This window comes from Cajanus cajan, chromosome 5 (genome assembly GCF_000230855.2).
Source record: "Cajanus cajan strain Asha chromosome 5, NIPB_CcT2T_4, whole genome shotgun sequence".
Lineage (NCBI taxonomy): Eukaryota > Viridiplantae > Streptophyta > Magnoliopsida > Fabales > Fabaceae > Cajanus > Cajanus cajan.
Window position 1 is genome coordinate 54,552,607 of NC_138521.1, and position 24,181 is coordinate 54,576,787.

The following is a 24,181-nucleotide window of genomic DNA, read 5'->3' on the forward strand; positions in this document are numbered from 1 at the left end:
ATACAAAGTTCCTAAACCACTTTTGGCGTGTCTTGTGGTCAAGACTAGGAACCAAACTCCTCTTTTCAATTACTTGTCATCCTCAAACAGATGGCCAAACTGAGGTAGTAAATAGATCTTTGTCTACTATGCTTAGGGCAGTCCTAAAGGGTAATCACAAATCTTGGGATGAGTTTTTGCCCCACATTGAATTTGCCTACAATAGGGTAGTTCACAAAACTACCAATATTTCTCCTTTTGAGGCTGTGTATGGGTTTAATCCTTTAACTCCTTTGGACTTGATACCTCTTCCTAATGTTGAACATTTCATTCATAAGGAAGGGGCTTCAACGGCTGAGTTTGTCAAGAAACTTCATGAAAGGATTAAAACTCATATTCAAATTCAAAATGAGAAATATGCAAAACAAGGGAATAAAGGCAAGAAGTCTATGATCTTCGAGGAAGGTGATTGGGTTTAGCTTCACTTAAGAAAAGAACGTTTTCCAAATCAAAGGAAGTCCAAACTCAGTCCTAGAGGAGATGGTCCCTTTCAGGTCTTACAGCGTATCAATGATAACGCTTATAGACTTGATTTACCCTCTGATTATGGAGTCAGCACCACTTTTAATGTTAGTGATCTTAAAATTTTTGTAGGTGCTAGTGATGATGAGGAAGAGTCTTCAGATTCGAGGACGAATCCTTCTCAAGAGGGAGGGAATGATGGAAGAGCATGGGCTAAAGGCCCAACCACTAGAGCCATGGCCAGGAGGTTACTTGAAGATTTGACTGCTTCAGAGCTTAGTGGGCCCAATGGGCTTGGTGGGCCTAGGGTGCTTCTCACTTGGGTTTTGATTGATTAAACACCATGATTAATTGTATTTTCTTAGTATAGGAATTTACTTTGATGTTGGTCTTGTATTTTGACCATAGATTAGGGTTTAGGTGTCTTGGGCTTAATTTTGGGCTTCTTGGGCTTTAGGCTTTTGATACCCAATATTGGGCTCATTCTTCTTCTTATATTTTTTCCTATTCATTGTATTCATTGGACCAATGTATTTCGGTCAATAGCATAGGTTTATATGAAGTATACATTAATAGGAGAAATAGGTTTCATTTAAGTATTATTTAGAAGTAATTTGAATTGAATTTGAGTCACATGGATGGCATGGGGTGGATCCGGCCATGTGAGCTTCAAATTCATTCCAAATCACTCCTAAATGATACCTAAATGAAGGTAGCAACCGGTTTAAGCTTGTAGGAAGCCAAAGTTTGAATTTCAAATTCAAATTTGAAATTCAAACTTGGCGCCAACTTTGCTAGCCTAAGTTGCCGCCAACTTTAACCTAGTCTCTCTCCTATATATGTAACACTTCCCTCCTTTGTAAGACACTTTTGAATATATGATAATTTGAATTTACTTCAGCCAATTCTAAAGTCACTGAAATCCCCAAGAGAGAGCTATAGAGAGTGCCTTCATAGTTTCTTAGGAAAACCCTAGTTTCCTACACTTTGAAGTGTGCAATCCCTTGAGGCTTGAGCTTGGATACTTCCTTCAAGGTCTTGACCTTGTCTTCAGCTGGAGAACTTCGTCCAAGGAGTTCAACAACTTAGTTCCATCTCCATTGAAGAGGATCCGTGCCTAGGAGGAGCTTAGGAGGAGCTTGTTCATCCCTTCTCCTACTCTTTCTATCAGATAAAATTAAAGTGAGCATGAGTGTGAAAAATTTATGAGAAAGTTTTAATGGACTTTTTACATGAGTTCTATGTTGTAAAAGGTATGTTTTTAATTTGGATCAACTTAGAACTAATATAAAAAAATATTTTACATAGTTTACTTTGGAAGCAATGCAAAAATCTTTTCTAAAATTTTAAAAATATCACCACATTTGTTTTACATTAGTTATTTAACATATTAACGTAAGATTTTTTATGTGGGTTTAAAGAGATATTTTATGTGGATTTAAAAAGATTTTTTTATGTTAATTCTAGACATATCATAGATGCAAATAAATGCTTCCACAATTGTCTATTATAAAAAAACACATAATTTTTGTTTCTAAATTAAACAAATTTTAATTATTTTTATTTTATTTAATGACATTCTCTCTAAAATATTCTAACTTTAATACATTATTTTTTAGTTGCACTATTTTTTTGACCTTTATAAAAAAATAGTTTAAAAATATTATGAAATTAGTAAATTTTAATATAAATAACTAATTTTCTTAATATTTATGAAATCAATTTTTTCCTATACTAAAAAAATAAAGAAATATATTAAATATTAACTTTCTTTATCGTTTAAATAATCAATATAAAAAGTTAACTTCCTGTTATATCAATAACGAACAAAAAAAGTTGCCTAATTTTTTCATATTTTTAATCAATTGACCCATCAATCCTTGTTTCGTGATCTTTGCAGTAGCTATGGAAAGCATTCATCGATATAGATAATGGTAATCAAAAGATGACGAAGAAGCTCAACCAGCCTAACTCGTGATGCAACGTAAGAGGCCTTAATCCCACTATTTGCCTCGCTGTTCAACTTTGGAGTCAATCGTCAATAAATCTTCTTGTTCCTTTTCTTCTCCACTCTGTTGTCGGGACCGCACTACAATTACCATGGATAATTCAAAGATGAGGAGAAAGGAGAGAAGAGCACGTGGAACGGTGTCGAAGGAACAAACCAATGTAAAAGGACTCAAAACCTAGGAGCAGAAGAATGTCACGCGTTGTGTGTTGGAGATACTGTGCTGATATAAAACACTTTATGCCAGTTGTTGTTTAAATCAACATAAAAATATTTTCTATGTCGATTAAAATGTAATCAGTATTGAAATTTTTATATTAATTACAAAAATGTTACCTTTTTTTTTGTCAATTACTTTGCAACAACATAAAATCATGTCATAAAATGTATCTTTTTTTTACTAGTATAGCCATCAATATAAAATCCTGTTTTCAAATGTGGGTTTTACACCTAGTACATCCAAAGAGTCGATATGTAAATACTAATTAACTATGACCACAAACCAGTAAGCAAACTATTGAAAAATTAATACCAAAATATCCGTGAAATGATTTCAGGGAGTTGACATAACTCCATCACTACAAATTGCTTATGTGATTTAAAACTTGATATAATACAAGATTATATTCCCTCTTCCATGTTAAGTGTTAATCCTATGCCAGCTTTTCCAATTTCCACGGGCTCACTCACATCACATGGCCTTCAAATAAGCGCAACTAGTTTAAACCATAAAACACGAAGACTCTCTTCAATCCTACCCTATAAAACCCCTTCACATCCCTCTCCAATCCCATCACGAGCTCAGACACCAAACCAAAGTATAAGAGTAGTGTTGTAAGAGTGAGCAACTTGCCAACACCATCGTGAAATGGCTTCCAAAGCTGCTCTTCTTTTGTCCCTTAACATTCTCTTCTTCACTTTGGTTAGCTCCACACCTTCCACAAACCATGGTACTTGTCCCGAAGACACCCTTAAGTTTGGTGTGTGTGCTAGTCTGTTAGGTTTGGTGGACGTGAAACTTGGGGAGCCACCAAAAACCCCATGCTGCTCTCTCATTCAGGGTCTTGTTGATCTTGAAGCTGCAGTGTGCCTTTGCACCGCTCTCAAAGCTAATGTGTTAGGCATCAACCTCGATGTGCCCGTCAAGTTGAACCTGTTACTCAACGTCTGTGGAAAGAAGACTCCTGAAGATTTCATCTGCGCTTAATTCTGCACTTCATATAACTACTTTATCATGTCTTAAGCTTCTTCTATATTTCGCTATATTCGTTATTCATATCATTATTATGTGTACTTTGGTATTCTGTCTGCCACGTGTCATTTAGCCAATGAATGAACATTTTGTTCGTACTTGGTTATTATTGTCGTTAATTTTTATGATGGTTGAAATTTGAAAGGCTCCTTGCTCTTTCTTCTCAGCCTCACTATAGTTCTTTGTATTCTAAGTGAAATTTCTACTAATAAATATCTACATTTTAGCTAATATTCGTTATTTCCTTCATTAATTTTTTTTTTCTCTTTCTTAATTTCTATTTGAGCATTGAAGCCGCTTATGAAATGATATCCATGTATCGGCGTTAGAACTCCAATAATGAAGAGACAAGAGACTGTTGAGAAAAATTATTCTTAAATTGCCTTTTCCCTTTCTGAATCGAATCCATAGAAAGACCGAGATTATGAAAGAAAAATGATGATGCTGTTAGAATCCTAATCATCAATCCGTTGCTACATTTTCTACCTTTTCTGTTATTTGATTTTGCTATCTTTTGTAATCTTTCTTTTCTGAGATTCCCTTGTACAGATGTATTCCTTTAACAAATTCAGTTAGGCAAGTCATGTATATATAGGACACCTTTTCTGTAATATTTGAGTGAGAAAGAAATATCCTTTTTCCTCAATGTTCATGCATTCTTCCTTTCTCAGTTTTTTATTTTCTGATATGGTGTCAGAGCTCTGAAATTCAGAGCTCTGGCTGCTACATTCAGCAATGACTGACCCTACTCAAGATGCATCTTCTCCATACTACCTACATCCCTCAGAAACCCCAAGTCTCACCATTAGCCCCAATATCCTTGAAGGGCAAAACTATCACCAATGGTCCTGTTCGGTTCGAATGAGCCTTATATCTAAGAACAAAATTGGTTTTATCGATGGAAGTATTCAAGCTCCAGCCCGTACAAATGCTCTCTACTCAGCTTGGGAAAGGAACAACATGATGGTTGTTTCCTGGCTTCACAAATCTCTTTCACCACCATCTATCAGGGTGTCATATGGATGGATACTGCCTTTGCAATATGGAATGATCTCAAAGAGAGGTTCTCTCAAGGAGATATGCTCAGGATTGCAGATTTGCAAGACTTGATTTCCACTTTCAAGCAAGGAGAATTAGCTGTGACTGATTATTTCACTGAACTAAAAATTCTCTAGGATGAGCTGGATGTTTTTCGCCCTTTGTCACCTTGCACATGTGCCATTAAATGCACTTGTGCTGCTTCAATTAGCATTGGAAAATACAAATCTCAGGATCAAGTCATTAAGTTCCTTAGGGGATTAAATGACAATTATTCTACTGTGAAGACTCAGATTCTTCTCATGGACCCTCTTCCACCTCTCAATCATGTTTTTTCTCTTGTTGTTCAGGAAGAGAGACAATTTTTTGGTGAATCAAAGGCCTTGGCTGTTGCTGGGAGAGGAGGAAGTTTCAGAAACAACAATGGTCGAGGTGTTGCTTTTGGTGCTTCTGGAAAGGGTAACATAACTCAAAACAAAGGTAGCTATGGTCGAGGAAATAACACGAAAGTTTGTAGTCATTGTGGCAAAGTCGGGCATACAATTGACACATGCTATAGAAAACATGGATTTCCACCGCATTTCAAGTTCAAGAACCAGAACCATGATTTGAGTCTTGCTAATGCTGTATCCCAAGTTGATAATCCTGATGATGATGAGCAGGATGTTGCAGGACCAAAGGCAAATATGCAGTCACAACAATTTGGTTTCACAATAGAGCAGTATCAAGGACTATTAACCCTCTTATAGCAATCGCAAGTCAGGAAGTGTTTCAAATCAAGTTTCTATTATTCCCTCAACATCCACTGATCACAATGAGTCTTCATGTAGTGGTAATAATCCTTCTCCATCTTTTAGTTCATGGATACTTGATAGTGGAGCTACAGATCATATATGCTCATCTCTTTCTAATTTTACTTCATTTCACAAAATCAAACCTATACATGTTAGGCTACCAAATGGAAATAAAGTCATAACCAATTATTCTGGTAGTGTTTTCCTGAGCAAGAATCATGTCATACACAATGTTCTCTACATTCCTTCCTTCTCTTTTAATCTCTTGTCAGTAGCAAAATTAATTGATTGTTTGTCTTGCATCCTCACCTTTGATTCTACTCATTGTCATATTCAAGACAAGATTTCATTGAAGATGATTGGTTCAGCTAAGATGCATGATAGCCTTTATATATTCAGGGTGCCCTCTTACCAAAACTCTCAATACATCAAGCCATCTACTCATGTTGTGAAAGCTGTTAATTTTGTTTCTACTGATCTTGAGACTCTTTGGCACTTCCGATTAGGACATACTTCGAATAAATGTGTTGATGTAATCAAATTTTTTTTTCCCTTTTTTAAGTATGACAAATCCTATGTTTATGATATTTGTCATTATGCAAAACAAACACTACAAGAAAATTCGCTATTATAGACGGCCAAAATCCGTGGGAAATGCCAAAAATCCGTGGGTAATAGTGCATTTCCCACGGATTACCGACAGACACTAATCTGTCGGTAAATTGCTCGTCTGAAATATTTACCGACGGATTTTTATCCGTGGGTAACTTTCCAACGGATTTTCCCACGGATTTATCCGTGGGTAATTACCCTGAACGAATTTCTCGTCCCAAATTATAATTTTTTTTAATTTTGATAAATTTATTAATGTAACAACTCTCATATTTGGCCTCTCAAGGGTTCTATTTCACGATATTTCATTGTTTAGCGTGTTTTATCCTTACTTGTGCAATTTCTGAGAAACTTCCCAGAAGGTCACCCATCCCTGTACTACTCCAGGTCAAGCACGCTTAATTGTGAAGTTCTGATGAGTAAGCTACCGAAATGTATATGTATGTTGTCAGTATAACTTGTACAAATTAATTCATTTAAGTCATCCTCAAATATACAATCTCATATTTGTACTATAATAATAATATATAATAATTTTATATTACAAATAATAATAATTAATATTAATAAAATATTTAATTATTACTTATTTATATGTACTTACTTTTATAATTAACATCTACTTATTTTTATTTAAAATTATAATTTAAATTATTTAATTTTATAATTTATAATGATAATATAATTTAAAAAATTATAAATATTTATTTAATACATACTTATAAATTAAATTTTAATATTTTAAATAAATTATTAATTAATTTAATATATTTATTTACCTTAAATCAAACATATAAAATTCAAAAAATGTATTTATCCTTGTTTTTTTTAATTATCAACTATTAATTAAATACTAACTTAAAATCTTATCTAATTATATATAATATTCTCATATCAAATTTAAAACCAGATATTAGTTATACAAAAATATTAAGATCATATAGTAAATTGTCAATAAGATTTTAGTTAAATAATTTAAAATAATTAATGTTTCAATTATATTGTTAATTAATAAATAATTTATTCCAAAACTAATTAATTTTTATTAATTATTAGTAAAATTTAATAACTTTTAATTTAACAATTAATTAGATCGATAAAATTCAACACACGCCATGAGTTACTGAGCGGAATAACTTTACCAAGAGTTATTTTATAAGGTATCTTAAATCAAACATATAAAATTCAAAAAATGTATTTATCCTTGTTTTATATTTTAATTATCAACCATTAATAAAATTCTAACTTAAAATCTTATCTAATAATATCATAATATTTTGATATCAAATATAAAACCAGTTCTTACATTTTCGACAAATATAAATTTGTCTGAAATATTTCATCAATAATATAGCTTTTCTTACAAAAATTTTCTCATCGAAAATATAAATTTTTCAACAGATTTAATTTTGTTTTATAAGAAATCATCTTTGATTAATATAACATTTTGTATATATGATTTAAGAGTAAAAGATTTTTAATTTAATGGTTGAATTTACAAAATTCACATTTAATATAAAGTTATACGTCATCTTGTAACTGATTTTGTCTAAAAAATAATAGATAATCATACCCTTAACTGATTTTCATTTTATATATTCTAATTTTATTTGTAATAATATGATTATATATTTAAATATTTTAATTTAAATAATTTTTTAAGTATATTTTTGTCTTTTCACTTAAAATATTTGAATTTCCATATTTTAATTTGAATTATTTTTTAAGTATATTTTTGTCTTTTTTGTCTTAAATTTTTGAATTTCTATATTGTAATTTAAATAATTTTTTATTTATATTATTTATTAATTCTTTTCTTTTTTAATGTTTTATAACATTATTAAAATTTTATAATTTTAATCTCTCTAATTTTATCTTACTTTTTATTTTATAAATATAATGTGGATTATTTATTTTATAATTAAATTAATTTTTTTAAATTTTTTATGAGTTTACATTCTAAGAATGTATTGAAACTCCTCAATCTTTGATTATTAGATAGCAACAACATGTATATTCTGATTATTAGACATTATGTTATAATTCTACTGATCGTACTATATGTTATTTTTAAATTTGAACTACTAAACTTTATTTGTTATGTATGACATTTTATTTTGTATGAATGAACTTGTTTTGATTTACATAATTATGATTGATTTAATATATAATTATTTAATACAATTTTGAATTTTAAAAAAAATAATTTTTCACATAATTTTCCACGAATTTCCCACGGATTTATCCGTGGGTAATTTCCCACGGACTAATCCGTGGGAAATCTGAATTTACTTCAGCCAATTCTAAAGTCACCGAAATCCCTAAGAGAGAGCTATAGAGAGTGCCTTCATAGTTTCTTAGGAAAACCCTAGTTTCCTACACTTTGAAGTGTGCAATCCCTTGAGGCTTGAGCTTGGATACTTCCTTTAAGGTCTTGACCTTGTCTTCAGCTGGAGAACTTCGTCCAAGGAGTTCAACAACTTAGTTCCATCTCCATTGAAGAGGATCCGTGCCTAGGAGGAGCTTAGGAGGAGCTTGTTCATCCCTTCTCCTACTCTTTCTATCAGATAAAATTAAAGTGAGCATGAGTATTTATGGGAAAGTTTTAATGGACTTTTTACATGAGTTCTATGTTGTAAAAGGTATGTTTTTAATTTGGATCAACTTAGAACTAATATAAAAAAATATTTTACATAGTTTACTTTGGAAGCAATGCAAAAATCTTTTCTAAAATTTTAAAAATATCACCACATTTGTTTTACATTAGTTATTTAACATATTAACGTAAGATTTTTTATGTGGATTTAAAGAGATATTTTATGTGAATTTAAAAAGATTTTTTTATGTTAATTCTAGACATATCATAGATGCAAATAAATGCTTCCACAATTGTCTATTATAAAAAAACACATAATTTTTGTTTCTAAATTAAACAAATTTTAATTATTTTTATTTTATTTAATGACATTCTCTCTAAAATATTCCAACTTTAATACATTATTTTTTAGTTGCACTATGTTTTTGACCTTTATAAAAAAATAGTTTAAAAATATTATGAAATTAGTAAATTTTAATGTAAATAACTAATTTTCTTAATATTTATGAAATCAATTTTTTCCTATACTAAAAAAATAAAGAAATATATTAAATATTAACTTTCTTTATCGTTTAAATAATCAATATAAAAAGTTAACTTCCTGTTATATCAATAACGAACATAAAAAGTTGCCTAATTTTTTCATATTTTTAATCAATTGACCCATCAATCCTTGTTTCGTGATCTTTGCAGTAGCTATGGAAAACATTCATCGATATAGATAATGGTAATCAAAAGATGACGAAGAAGCTCAACCAGCCTAACTCGTGATGCAACGTAAGAGGCCTTAATCCCACTATTTGCCTCGCTGTTCAACTTTGGAGTCAATCGTCAATAAATCTTCTTGTTCCTTTTCTTCTCCCCTCTGTTGTCGGGACTGCAGTACAATTACCATGGATGCTTCAAAGATGAGGAGAAAGGAGAGAAGAGCACGTAACGGTGCCGAAGGAACAAATTAAACCAATGTAAGAGGACTCAAAACCTAGGAGCAGAAGAATGTCACGCGTTGTGTGTTGGAGATACTGTGCTGATATAAAACACTTTATTGCAGTTGTTGTTTAAATCAACATAAAAATATTTTCTATGTCGATTAAAATGTAATTAGTATTGAAATTTTTATATTAATTACAAAAATGTTACCTTTTTTTTTTGTCAATTACTTTGCAACAACATAAAATCATGTCATAAAATGTATCTTTTTTTACTAGTATAGCCATCAATATAAAATCCTGTTTTCAAATGTGGGTTTTACACCTAGTACATCCAAAGAGTCGATATGTAAATACTAATTAACTATGACCACAAACCAGTAAGCAAACTATTGAAAAATTAATACCAAAATATCCGTGAAATGATTTCAGGGAGTTGACATAACTCCATCACTACAAATTGCTTATGTGATTTAAAACTTGATATAATACAAGATTATATTCCCTCTTCCATGTTAAGTGTTAATCCTATGCCAGCTTTTCCAATTTCCACGGGCTCACTCACATCACATGGCCTTCAAATAAGCGCAACTAGTTTAAACCATAAAACACGAAGACTCTCTTCAATCCTACCCTATAAAACCCTTCACATCCCTCTCCAATCCCATCACGAGCTCAGACACCAAACCAAAGTATAAGAGTAGTGTTGTAAGAGTGAGCAACTTGCCAACACCATCGTGAAATGGCTTCCAAAGCTGCTCTTCTTTTGTCCCTTAACATTCTCTTCTTCACTTTGGTTAGCTCCACACCTTCCACAAACCATGGTACTTGTCCCGAAGACACCCTTAAGTTTGGTGTGTGTGCTAGTCTGTTAGGTTTGGTGGACGTGAAACTTGGGGAGCCACCAAAAACCCCATGCTGCTCTCTCATTCAGGGTCTTGTTGATCTTGAAGCTGCAGTGTGCCTTTGCACCGCTCTCAAAGCTAATGTGTTAGGCATCAACCTCGATGTGCCCGTCAAGTTGAACTTGTTACTCAACGTCTGTGGAAAGAAGACTCCTGAGGATTTCATCTGCGCTTAATTCTGCACTTCGTATAACTATTTTATGATGTCGTAATAAGGTCGTTCTATATTTTTCTATATTCGTTATTCATCATTAATCTGTGTACTTTTTTTGTATGTATTTTGTCTGGCGCGTGTGATTTAGCCAACGAATGAACATTTCGTTCGTACTTGGTTATTGTCATTAATTGTTGTGATGGTTGAAACTTGAAAAGACTCCTTGCTCTTCCTTTTCGGCCTCACTATAGTCCTTTGTATTATTCTAAGTGAAATTTTTAAGAATAAAAATTTTATATTTAGTGTATTTGAATGAGGTATTTTAGAAATTATAAAGAATTTCAAATTCTTAGAATTTGAATTACTCTTAATTGAATTCTTTCTTTTTTAAATATTTTATTTGAATAAAATACTTTTTAATATCTTGTATTTCAATTATCTTATTTGGTTAGAGCATTTTAATTTTTACTAAGTAAAATTTTATTTTTAAATATTTATTCAAAAAATTAAAGTTTTAATATTAAATTTTATTAAAATGTATGTAATAATTGGAAATTAATTTTAATATCATAGAATTTCAAAAAATTAAAAAATAATACTAGACATTGTAATTAATTTTTTCTTTATAAATTTATAAAATATTTTAAATTCACGACTTATTTAAAAACTTCAAAACACCATTAACATCGACAAAATGATTAATACATTGATTTATGGTATGAAGTTATTGCATTTTAAATTGAGAAAAAAAAATAATAGGAATCTTAAATTTTCATTATAGATGATTCAAAATCACAATATTTTGTATGATTCAAAATAAACACTAATAAAATCTTAATGTATGTATGTCCATATCAAGATAACAAAAATAAAATATAGTTTCTCAAAGATATCAAAATCATGGTTTCGAGACCAAAGATTTCAACCTCCTCATAGATGCAAAGCCTACAAAAAAAAATGCAAATAACAGTTATAATTAGATCAAAGATCAAAACTCAAGTACAAGCCTTTTTGTTATCACACTTCAAAATTTACACATGTATATAAGATGTGATAAATTATAATAAATGTCTAGTAAAGTAATTCTAGAACTATAGCTATCTCAGACAAGGTATTAATCCAAAAAAAACATGCAATAGAATAAAGAGAAGAAGAAAAAAACAGAAGCTATATAGGAAAATCTAAATGAGGTCTTAGAATGATAAAGTTGTCATTACATTATATTATCCATGAATAACAACTAAAAAGACAAAATAGGTTGTCAGCATAAGACTTACTATAAAAATGAGAAATTTGTCAAAAATATTATCCATGAACAATAATTGTGTGAACTAGTTATAAAATTTATGAAGTAACTAACTTAATAGTAACATCAAAGTATTGTAGGAATACATAAAAGCTCCAAACCTAAAACATACAAAATACATGAAAAGTTTGAAAGTTAACTTGCAACAATCAATCAAATTAATTAAAATTAAGAAGTTATGAAAAAAAAATTACATAAAGAAATATGTGTTAAAACATAAGCCGCCTATTTCTCAATTAGAAGGACTTTCACAATAACTAATTGTTTTAGAGTATTAGATAACCATTGAACAAGTTTGACCCATTAATGTTGATTAAGGTTTGGTATCAAAGCTGCTTCAACTAACACTTCTTGAATAAAAGTATCTTCATCAATCATAATATTAAATGCTTGAATAATTTGCTTTAAAGATTCAGTCACTTCTTTCAACGATTTAACTATTTCAACTTTTTCTCTTGTCTTTCTCCTCTGAGGTTGTGTGCTAGTAGAAGTTGAAGATTGTCCCTTTCTTTGTGTAGTAAAGCCTAGTTCATCTAAATATTGGTATCATTGACACTCACTAAACCTAATTCTCCCTCATTTATTTCTTTGCTCATAATGTTTATAACAATCTTAGCTCCATGTCCAATGACACTATCTTTAACACACAAATCCATTATATCATCCCAGTTTACAATCACCTTGAATAGAAATTTTCTTGCTTATTTATGTGCCTTGAAAACAAAAGAAACAAGTTAATAATAGAAAAATAAAATTTACATTGCTTTAAATAATAATCATGTAAGATTACTCACATTGACATACTTATTCCAAGCATTTTTATTATCAACTATAATCATGTGTTTTGTGTCATTCCAATCAAATCCACTTTGACTAAGGATATCACTAACAATTCCATACCATGATTTCCAAAGTTTGATACGATTTTTTACATTCTCTCAAGTGACTTGGATTTTGAAGTTGGTAGATAACAATACAATTGCAAGATTGTATGCTACCCTTTTCTAAGCTCCATCACTATTGTTGCCCAAACTTCTTTGATCTTTTAATATACATCAGCTAATAATACATGTTCCATCTCCAAATTCCATGTGAAATAACTTATTGTTTCCTTGTTATTTCTTTCTATCATCTTTCATTTTCTCTTCAAGTTCCTTTTGGATGACTCCATGGAAAAGTTAATACCACCTGCACATAAAAATGTCACATACAACCGCTACAAAGTTAGCTTGATCAGTCAAATGCAAAATTCTAAATCATGTAAATATTTTTTTGTAAACAAATGGAAGCTACCAAAAGTTAATATTTCAAGCAAAGTTTTCTTCAATCTAGTACATAAAAGTCTATCAAGTACATAAAAAATTCTTTCTTCAATAACAAATTATATCCAATAAAGAAAAAACTCCACCTAAACAATATTTCTTATAACTTGGTATTTAGAATTCATTGCTAATGTCTCTCAAAATCTTATCCACCCCTTAGTAACTTGAATAGTTGCAACCTCGTATATGACATTGTTTTGAATTCTTGTTAAGTGTCTTTTCACTACAAAAAATGTTTCATATAATGACATACAAAAAGTGTCACTATAGGTATAATATATGTAGGTATATACCTATTTGACATATAGCTACATAGAATTTTAGTGTTGATTTTGAATGAGATTTAACAACATATTTTGTGTGTCACTATAATCTATACCTACACTTTTTAACAATATACCAACATATATTATATTTATTGTGTGGGTAAAAGTAATTTTTAGTGACACGTATTGTGTCACACTATAGGGTGTGTGTCACTATATGACAATTTTCTTGTAATGTTTATTCATAAATTGCACTCAACTTTTGGCACTTTTTTTGGAAAAATTGTAAATATATATATGATAATTTACCTCTAATTAGGAAGAATTAAGTTTATATTAAAAAATAGAAGAATAGTAGAAAATTAATGATGATTTCCCTCCTTTTTTGCAGAAAATTTAGGAAGACAAAATTCCATAGCCATAGCTATGGTTTTGGAGCTATAGCTGTGGAAATCTAGGGAGAAATCAGAAGGTCAGAAAGTTGCAGTTATAGCTTTGGTTCTACAGCTATAACTGAGAAAATTTGGAATGCAAATTTAAGGGTCTAGCACTATAAGAAAAATCAACATTACCTATGGAAATTTTCGTAGATAATCATGAAAATCCGTAGGTAACTGTCAATTATCTATGGAAAAAAATTCGTAGGTAATAAGGTCGTAGATAACGTTATATCTAAGGAAAGTTATCTATGGAATTTTCCGTAGATAACGTTACCTACGAAAGTTTTCGTAGATAACCCACGAAAGTTGTTATCACTAGTACAAAAATGATAATTTACGTATATTATTTTAAGTTTTTTACGTAAGAAAAAAGTTTGATGTTAATGCGGGAGACGTAAATTTATGTCGGTTGTGATAACCAACGTAAATTTACGTCAGACATTGTCAAGTCTCGACGTAACAAAGTTGTAAAAAAAAAAACATAACAAGTGCAAGCAGAACGAACCGTTCTACTTGGAGAACGGGCCGTTTCACATGATAGTAACTAATATATTAACAAAGGATGATCCACCAAAACGCGAAGAAGAGGATAATATTAACTAATATATTAATAGATCAATACATACATTTATTTTCAACAAATTAGCTAATATATTAAGAAAGGATTTTTCAAACTAACCTCAAACGCGAGTCCAATGCAATCGGTCAAAAACTCAAGAACCACCCAAACGTCCAAACGTACACTCAGACGCAATACACTCAAACGAAATATTGACTCAGAAGACTCGTTTTGCACATATACTCAGGATATATATAATTCAAAGCTCTTAAGGCGCGGAGGAAGAGGAAGTGATGTAGATTTTCAAATTTACGTCGGACCCTATGAGGTCCGACATAAAAAACTTAATTATAATTTCAAAAATGCCACCGTATTTTTTTAACGTCGGATTTTTCTTTGTTCGACGAGAATATAGTGACGTAAATTCCATATTTTGTACTAGTGTATCTACGAATTTTATCCATAGATAATTTTCAGAAATTTTTTGTTTAATTTTAATAAATTTATTAATGTAACAATCTTTATATTTGACCTCTCAAGAATGTTATTTCATGAAACTTCATTTTTCAACGTGTTTTGTCCTTATTGCACATTTTCTAGGAAACTTCCCAGAAGTTCATCCATCTCTATATTACTCCAAGTCAATCACGCTTAATTGTGGAGTTATAATGAGATAAGCTACTGAAAAGTAAATTCATGTTATACGTATAAGTAGTACAAATTAATTCATTTAAGTCATCTTCAACTATATAATCTCATACTTATATTATTATTATTGTTGTCATGTTGTTGTTGTTATTGTTGTTATTATTATTATTATTATTGTTATTATTATGATTATTATTATTATTCGTGGGTTATCTAAGGAAAATGTCGTAGGTAACGTTACCGACAAAAGATTTCGTAGATAACAACTTTCATGGTTTATCTACGGAAAATTCCATAGGAAACGTTACCTATGGAATTTTTTGTAGATAACCCATGAAACTTATTATTATTATTATTATTCATGGGTTATCTATGGAAAATTTCGTTGGTAACGTTACCTATGAAAAATTCCGTAGATAACAACTTTTGTGAGTTATCTACGGAAAATCCCGTAGGTAATGTTACTTACGGAAAATTCCGTAGATAACTCATGAAAGTTGTTATCTACAGAAAATTCCGTAGGTAACGTTATTTACGGAAAATTCCATAGATAACACCTTTCGTGGGTTATCTACGAAAAATTCCATAGGTAACGTTACTTGTGGAATTTTCCAGAGATAACAACTTTCGTGGTTATTTACGGAAAAAATTTCGTAGATAATATTTCGTAGATAATTAAACATTATTTACGGAAAAATTTCCATAGGTAATATGACGTAGATAACTAAAAGTTATCTATAGAAAAAATTCCGTAGATAATATTCCGTAGATAACTAAATATTATCTACGAAAAAAATTTCATAGATAATATTCCTTAGATAATAACAGTTTTTCTTGTAGTGTAGAGACTTGAAGCTATAGCTGTGAGCTCATAGCTAGAGCCATGGAACACTAAGGATTGAGAGAGAGCACCAGAGAGTCACAGCAATAGCTGTGAAATTCACAGCTACAGTGTTGGAGGTTCCTTAAGCTTGAAGGAGTTTCTATAGCTATGATTTTGAAACCACAGCTGCAGCTGTGAAGCTTACTTCACCTTGAAGGAGTTCCCATGACTATAGCTGTGAAACTACAGCTGCAGCGGTAGGCTTAAAAATTACAATTCCTCCCCTGTTTTGAAGCTGATATAAAAAGAGAAATGAAAGAACTTTTGGGAGATCATGAAATAGAGAGCAAAAACAGGATTGAGAGCACGAAGAGGAGAAAACAGGGCAGGAACGAAGACTTGGAAGTTGGATCCTTTAGGAACGAAGATCAACTCCTTTTCTTCATCTTTTACTTTGTAATTTCTTCTTCCACTCCTCTGATCTTGTAATGGCCATGTGTGGCTAAACCTTTTGAAGACTGGTCTTGGTATAACTACTAACTCTTCTATTTCTTAAATCTATATATGCATTTCATCCTCATTACTTGTGCTTGATTCTACTTTTTAATGCTTATATCGGCTTGATCACCCGTTGTATGAATTTTTTGTTTTTGAATCTTGTTGGAAAACGTTTTTGAAAACCTGAACTGAATCTTGCACCTAATCATCTTTTGTTCTAGGAATAGACTTGATATGGTTAGTCATTGTTGTTCAAATCATTGTTCTTAATGCAAAGTGTTAATCTCAAAACATAGAGGAATCATGTTTTAGATTAATCACTTTAAGATTCAACTTTGAGGGATCTTGTTGAATTTTTAAATGAACGTGGAAGTCATGAAGTTGAAATCATATTTATTTTAAGAAAATTTAAGAGTTAGCAAGTGCTCCATGGTCCAATCCTTGTTGCATATAATTGTTATTATAACTTTTACACTATCGTTTCAATTTTACTTCACATTAGTTCACTTCTAATCATATCAACATCTCTATATTAATCATTAGAGTAAGAATTACTAAACTCACAAATTCCCGAGGACAATACTGTATTTCTAAAACAAAACTTGGTCCACTTGAGTGGAGTGATCCCAAAACCTCATCATTCTCTCGGTTGATTGGTTAGCTCTTCATTAACAACAGATAAGAGCTCCAAGTCTTGAACTTGTAAAAGTTGATTGATTTGATGCTTGTCTCTTATAAAATTGTGTAACACAAAACAAACATTAATAATTCTTATTTGTCTTTATATCGAAAAATGAAGGAGTTCTTAATATACTTCATCTTTTTTTCAATATTCCAAAAGATCTTTTTATTACATTTTGTGTACTTGAATAACGAAAATTAAATAACTCTTTGAAATTTTGAGGAGTGTTTCCAATCCACTTATGCATACGATTTCTAGTCCCTCGATATGGTGCTAACAATCTTGGACCATTAGTATATCATGCATCCACAAGAAAGTACTTACAATTTTTTAAAATAAAAATCACAACCTAGAACTAGATAAAATTAAATAAAATACTATTTACATGATATATTACCAATCGGAAGTTCAAGTTTATTTTGATAACATAAAGTATATCATAATACTCGAGAATCTCCTATTGACCCTTCCCACCTAGGTAAATGAATAAATAAACCTTAAATCTAGACCACATGATGTTAACACATTTGTAGAGACATCACCCTTTTTATTACGCTATTTAGGCTTATCTTCAAGAGAAACTGTTACTAGAATATATGACCCATCAAGTGCTTCAACACATTTCTATAAACAACACAAGTTTATTCATATATTTAGTTTCTAAAAAAGGTTTATTATAAGTTTGACTAGACTTACAATTGATATACTTACCTCAAACCATCTCCATTTGTTTTCTTCTAGACCTTTTAGATAGGTACGTATGGAATTTTAAATAGTCTGACTCACTTTCATTACAACTCTCAAGACATTATTAAATTGCTTGTTTATTATTTCTTTAGATCTATAGTAACTAAAACCTACTACTCTATACTTTAGGTTGTGAGCAAGGATATGTAAGAACATTGCTGCCGCTTCAGTTATTGACACATTTTTTGTTCTTACCAGCCCTCTTTCTTGTAACGTTCTACAAAGCTTAAAAAATGCACTCTTATTGAGCCTTAATTATTCAATGCAATTTTTTTTTTCTGTCCTTCTATAAAGACGATTAATGAAATTACGCCGCTCCAATTCTTAATTATGAGCTGGTTTCTTAACAAATTAAATTTTATAATACCATGCTACTACACCCATAAACATATAAATCACACAAGCAACAACAAATATGATTATCTCCTTAAACTCTTCTATTTTACATTTTCTTGAAGTAATTATAGTATTAACTATGCCAACATCCATTTTTCTCGATCTACACCATGTGAAATTGATCTGTTTCACACGAAAAATCTTAACCCCATGGCCAATCCCAAATTGTTCTCCACCCTAGTCATGTCATGTATGCAAACGACATTTTTATCTTCTACAGAGACACTTCAAGCAATATCATATCTCTTTTGAATCTGTTTCATGAATATGGCTCCTCTTTTGACCAAATAATCAATAAAGACAAATCCATTTTTTTCCATGGCAATATGAACATAGGAGAGTGGTTGCTATTGTAGACCTTTTGGGATTCAAAGTAAGCATTTTGCCTTTTGACTATTTAGGGGTTCCTATTTTTAAGAGCAAGCCTCGAAGAATTCATCTCAAGCCTATTCTTGACGGGATCAAGCACAAATTGGCGGCTTGGAAGGGTAAACTCCTCTCTTGATGGATAGAGTTCAACGAGATAATATACATAAATATATATTAATGAGAAATATAAGTGAAAAATATCTAAGTAAAAATTAAATTATGATTAAAGAACAATAACAATTATATGTAAAAATTTCTACTTAATATCTGTAACTTAATTAGGATTGTTCATGGTTATGATTTTTATAAGAAGTTTAAATTAAACTGATCTATTTTATAAAAAAAAATCCTATTAATTGAATTTTAAAAGTGGATTGGTTGATTTTTTTAAATGGATTACATTTATAATTGAATCAGTGTCTGGTATAATTTGGCTATCAATTTTATAGTTATATATGAATCTTTTTGTTTTATTTTAGAAAACTGAATTAAATCACGATATTCACTATAAAAATGAATCGATTAACTATACTAATCAATTCGTCATTTTTTTTATAATTGATTGGAATTTATAATCTTAATTATGTTGATTTTGGATCCCTTCAGATAGTTCGATTTTTTTTTTCCTCTCCTAACGTAAATCAAATAAAAATGAATTTATTTCAATTTAACTACGATCTCATTAAGGGAGAAAATTTTCCACCATCAATATATCGGATTAGAGATTATCTCAGAATACATGTGATACCTAAAAAATGTGTCGCGACTCTGGACTTGCATGAGCAGCTTCCCAATCCGCGTGTCATTGACTGCCAAGTTGTGGTTTCACTTTTATTTGGATTAACAGAGGGACAGTGAAATGTTGCATGGACTTTGATATGTGGAGATTCTGACCTGGTGACTACAAAGTAAGATTAACATCTTAAGGTTAACTTGACGAACTATTCAATAATTTAAAATTAGTAATGTTACAACCAATGCTACTTAACTTTAAAATAAGCAGAAATTTAGTTATGAGAGGTGTTTAATATATCACTAATTAACAGCATTCAGCTGAACATGCATGAATCCATCTTGTTCTCATTATAGTTTGTTTAAACACAAGGTTGATTTGTTTTACAAGCAGCATCAAATGATCAATTGTTGAAGATAGCATATCTAAATAAATACTGTTTTAATTTATTCCGTCGTCCCAAACTCTAATTTCCACCTAAGTTATATATTTTGGTTAGTAAAATTTTCTTCCTATTAATTAAAATGTCGAAAAGGAATGGATATATACAAGGCAAACATATCTTTCACACCGAGAGGCCGAACATTGAACATAATGTGAAAAAAGACAATTGAAATCTGTGAAACTGCAAACAGGTTTCAGAACTCGAACCAGTTCACGGATTGTACTGAACGAGTCACGGAGTCACTCTCGAAATCAGAAAAACCCCAACAAAACTCCAAAAACTCTAATTACCTCTCTCTCTCTCTGTCTGTCACCTAGAAGAAGCCTTGGTGGATGGATGTTCAACGTACATGCTGCCATGTGTAATATTTACCAGCACCATGCTGAAAATTTTATTCTATATTTTTCAATGAAAGCTTAATTAAACCCATACAGAACCCATATATATATACACTGTATACTAGTCTAGGAATATCAAACCAATACATAGAAAATCAATAAGAAGAATTTAGAGACAGAAAGTCATCATGTCCTCGAAATCAAAAGCTAAAGCTATGTTCTTCATCTTTAAAATATTAATGTTAAACGCTTTGGCACCAATATATGCATGTGGTCCCTGCACTCCGCCACGTCATCACAAACGGCCACCGCATCATGGAGGAGGCCGGCCAAAAGTGTCCCCTCCTCTGCCGCCGATCATAATCAACCCTCCATCGGTACCCCCTCCGGTGGTGATATACCCTCCACCAGCCTCGCCCTCACCGTACCCGCCGCCGCACGGTGGTGGTCCTCCTCATCAACGCACTTGCCCAATTGATGCCCTAAAATTGGGACTTTGCTTGGACGTGCTTGGAGGATTGGTGCATGTGGGAATAGGGGACCCAATCGAGAACGTGTGCTGTCCCGTTATACAAGGGTTGCTTGATCTTGAAGCTGCGATTTGTCTTTGCACCGTTATTAGGGCTAAGCTTCTTAACCTTAATATCTTCATTCCTCTTGCACTTCAAGTCTTGATCACTTGCGGGAAGACTCCTCCTCCTGGTTTTGTTTGTCCTCCTCTGTGATAACCATAGTGCTCCATACTGAATGTATTACAAGGGTAGCTAGTTAGGGTTTGTTTTGAATAAGTTTTTTCTCTAAAGCATGCATAGAGAAAAAATAACAAGAAAAAAAAATGAAAATAAATTTCATAAGTTAAAATTAGTTTAGACATGAGTTAAAAAAAATATTTTGAAAAAGCTAATGTAAGAAAAATTTTGCAAATTGACTCGTGTATAACTAATTTTAATTTTTAAAGAAATTTATTTCATTTATTTTTCTTCTTCTAGAGCTGTTTCTATAACAGTTCATCCAAACAAACGTTGCTACTTACTACTGCATTAATATATTTTTCTCTTCTATTAAAGTTTTGGGGTTTAGACTTTAATTATGACAGTGCGTATGATTAACTGTTAAGTTTTCCTGACGGGTTTTTGTGTTCTAGTGTTTTTTTTTTTTTTTTGATACAAAGTCTGTTTAATGTGTAATTCCCGTACTTAATCTACTTACTCGTTCTACACATGTCTCTCTCAGAACACATGCAAACACGTGCCAGGTTTACGTGAAAAGTATGTGTTTCATTTGAGAGGGTTCATTACATATGCGTAGGGTTTAAAGATTTATTTTTGCTGTTATATTTTTTCCTTTTATTTTGTGAGATATATATATTTTTCCTAGCTAGATTGGCGAAAATAGTTATATAATTTCCCTTACATACCATGTTTAAATTAATTTCCTTAACTTTTTAGAAAGGTTAATAAACATTTGGTGAATAACCTTATGCATCTGCAAATTTTTGTGAATTGTCCCAGTTTTCTGTTTATATATATATATATATATATATATATATATATATATATATATATATATATATAATTTGGATAGTTTAGACGTATTTGTGTTGAAAAATGGTTTGAGTTATAATTTGGAAAGGAAAAGTACTTGCATAAACGAGCACTACGAATTCATGGCAGGTACAATTGGTGTTGTTATTTTGCCTTACGCATCCATACAAGTATTCATTAATTTCTAACAGATGAATCCTAGCTTGTCGCTGCTGCCGCCAAATCAAATTACATTAATTTTGTTTACTTGTTGATCTAACCACAATTCGAATAGAGACGTCTTTAAATTGCTGCATTGCATCATTTGCATGTTATATTAATTTAAGCATTTCGTTATTTGTAAACTGTCATAATTGTCGTTCATTAAATTTTGTTATACCATTCCATTTTTAACAAGGATTGATCCAATTTTTACAGTGTTTTCTGTTGCATATGATTCTAAATTTCTAATCCCTTTAAAATTAAATGGGATAAAATGATGGTGTAGAAGATGTGAAAAAAGTGACTTTCCTATTCAGGACATATGCATACAGAATGCGATGTCAGAACAAAACATTGACGAGATATGGCCATATATAACGGCCAATTGGGAACATGATATAAGTTCTAATGAGAAAAATTATTTCTATACACCGTATTTGGATAATATCTTTTCACAGTAAAGAGAAAGATCAGAAGAGTACAATAAAAAAATGTGAGATAAAATAATTAATTATTGTGATAAAAAGAGAAAGAAAAAAAATAAGAATGTAAAGTGTTGTAAAAATAAATTACATAGATACAACCAGTATAGGACCAGATGAAAAAAGAAGATCAATAATGATCGAAATAAACTTTTATCGGTGTAGCAACCTGAGTTGCAATGGAAGACAATGAAAAGGAGAGTAAAGAAAAAACAACAACAATTAATGAAGTCGCAGTCAAATTTATTTAAATAAAAAAAATTGGAAAAATCTTATTATTGAGAAAAAGAAAGAAAAACATGTTTACAAGAACATAGTTAATAAGGAAGGGTGAGAACTAAATTCAACTACACGTCTAATTCATTCCTTAAATGGTTATCTTTGAACTAATTGCACAACTTATTGATGAGTTTTAAAATTTGTTTTAACTCTTTTAATTAATAAAACAAATAGACAATCAAAAGGAATATCCAACATTATATTTTTAACCCAGAAAGAAGAGTACAAGAAAAAGTTGTTTTTTTAAAGGGAAATATTTTAAAAATCTATTTTAATATCGACAAGGATGACACTCGCTCTTACATAACCTTCCACGCAATAAAGAATTCAAAAGTTACATAGTTCTTTGTTAACAAAAACAAATGTACATTGGATATTTTTTACAGTTTGACATCACTAAGTTGTCATAACTTGATTGTATCACGTTAAAACATAAGGTTAATAAGGTGTCATACCTAGGTTAACTATTTTTAATTTTATTTTATAAAAGAGATAATAAAAATAATAATCATAATAATTTTTTTAAAATAAAAAAGATGCAAAAATATCGAGCTATCACAACTCAGATGTTTTCACTTCAAATAATAGGATTAACAAAGTGCCACACCTAAATTAACCTATATTAATTTTATTATTTATAAGAAAATAATAAAGATAAAAGCTATACTAATTGATTTATAATAAAGAAGATGCAAAAGTTTTCAACTGTCACAACTCAAACATTTTCACTTAAAATTATAACATTAACAAAATGTCACGCAAATTAACCCATATTGATTTTATTTTATAAGAGAATAATAAGGATAATAACTATATTAATTTTTCTATGATAAAGAAGACGTGTAAACATCAGGCTCTCACAGCTCATATGTTTTGACTTCAAATTGTAAGATTAACAAGGCATCACTCCTAAATTAAATCGTATTAATTTTATTTTATAAAAAATAAAAAAGATGATAACTATATTATTTTTTATAATAAAAAAGATGCAAAAATACTAATTGTCACAACTCAAATGTTTTAACTTTTAAATATAGGATTAACAAAGCGTTATGTGAAAATTAATCCATATTACTTTTATTTTATAAAAAAAGTAATAAAGACAATAAATCGTAAGTTGATTTATAATAAAGAAGTCAATACAAAAATATTAAGTTTTCACAACTTAGACAATTTCACTTCTAATTATAGGCTTAACAAGGTGGCATGCCTAAATTACTCCATATTAATTTTGGCTCAAAGAAATGAAATTAAGATAAGTAAATATAAACAAATAAATAAATAATTTCAACAACAACAAAAAATATATGAAAA

General features: G+C 30.5%; 4 protein-coding genes across 4 annotated transcripts; all 4 read left to right on the forward strand.

The window, feature by feature from the left end:
- The first annotated feature begins 3,284 nt into the window (after positions 1 to 3,284).
- LOC109809335 (putative lipid-binding protein AIR1) lies at positions 3,285 to 4,013 on the forward strand. Its single transcript, XM_020372606.3, has one exon. The coding sequence runs from the start codon at positions 3,378 to 3,380 to the stop codon at positions 3,714 to 3,716; it is 339 nt and encodes a 112-aa protein (XP_020228195.1). The 5' UTR covers positions 3,285 to 3,377; the 3' UTR covers positions 3,717 to 4,013.
- Positions 4,014 to 4,496: 483 nt separating this feature from the next.
- On the forward strand, positions 4,497 to 5,548 carry LOC109807015 (uncharacterized). The gene is made up of 2 exons (XM_020369540.2): positions 4,497 to 4,772; positions 4,937 to 5,548. The coding sequence occupies exons 1-2, from the start codon at positions 4,497 to 4,499 to the stop codon at positions 5,546 to 5,548; spliced, it is 888 nt and encodes a 295-aa protein (XP_020225129.2).
- Positions 5,549 to 10,391: 4,843 nt separating this feature from the next.
- LOC109809456 (putative lipid-binding protein AIR1) lies at positions 10,392 to 11,104 on the forward strand. Its single transcript, XM_020372780.3, has one exon. The coding sequence runs from the start codon at positions 10,473 to 10,475 to the stop codon at positions 10,809 to 10,811; it is 339 nt and encodes a 112-aa protein (XP_020228369.1). The 5' UTR covers positions 10,392 to 10,472; the 3' UTR covers positions 10,812 to 11,104.
- Positions 11,105 to 20,479: 9,375 nt separating this feature from the next.
- On the forward strand, positions 20,480 to 21,580 carry LOC109809396 (uncharacterized). The gene has a single exon (XM_020372696.3). It carries the CDS (start codon positions 20,550 to 20,552, stop codon positions 21,084 to 21,086), a length of 537 nt encoding a protein of 178 aa, XP_020228285.1. The 5' UTR covers positions 20,480 to 20,549; the 3' UTR covers positions 21,087 to 21,580.
- Positions 21,581 to 24,181: the final 2,601 nt, after the last annotated feature.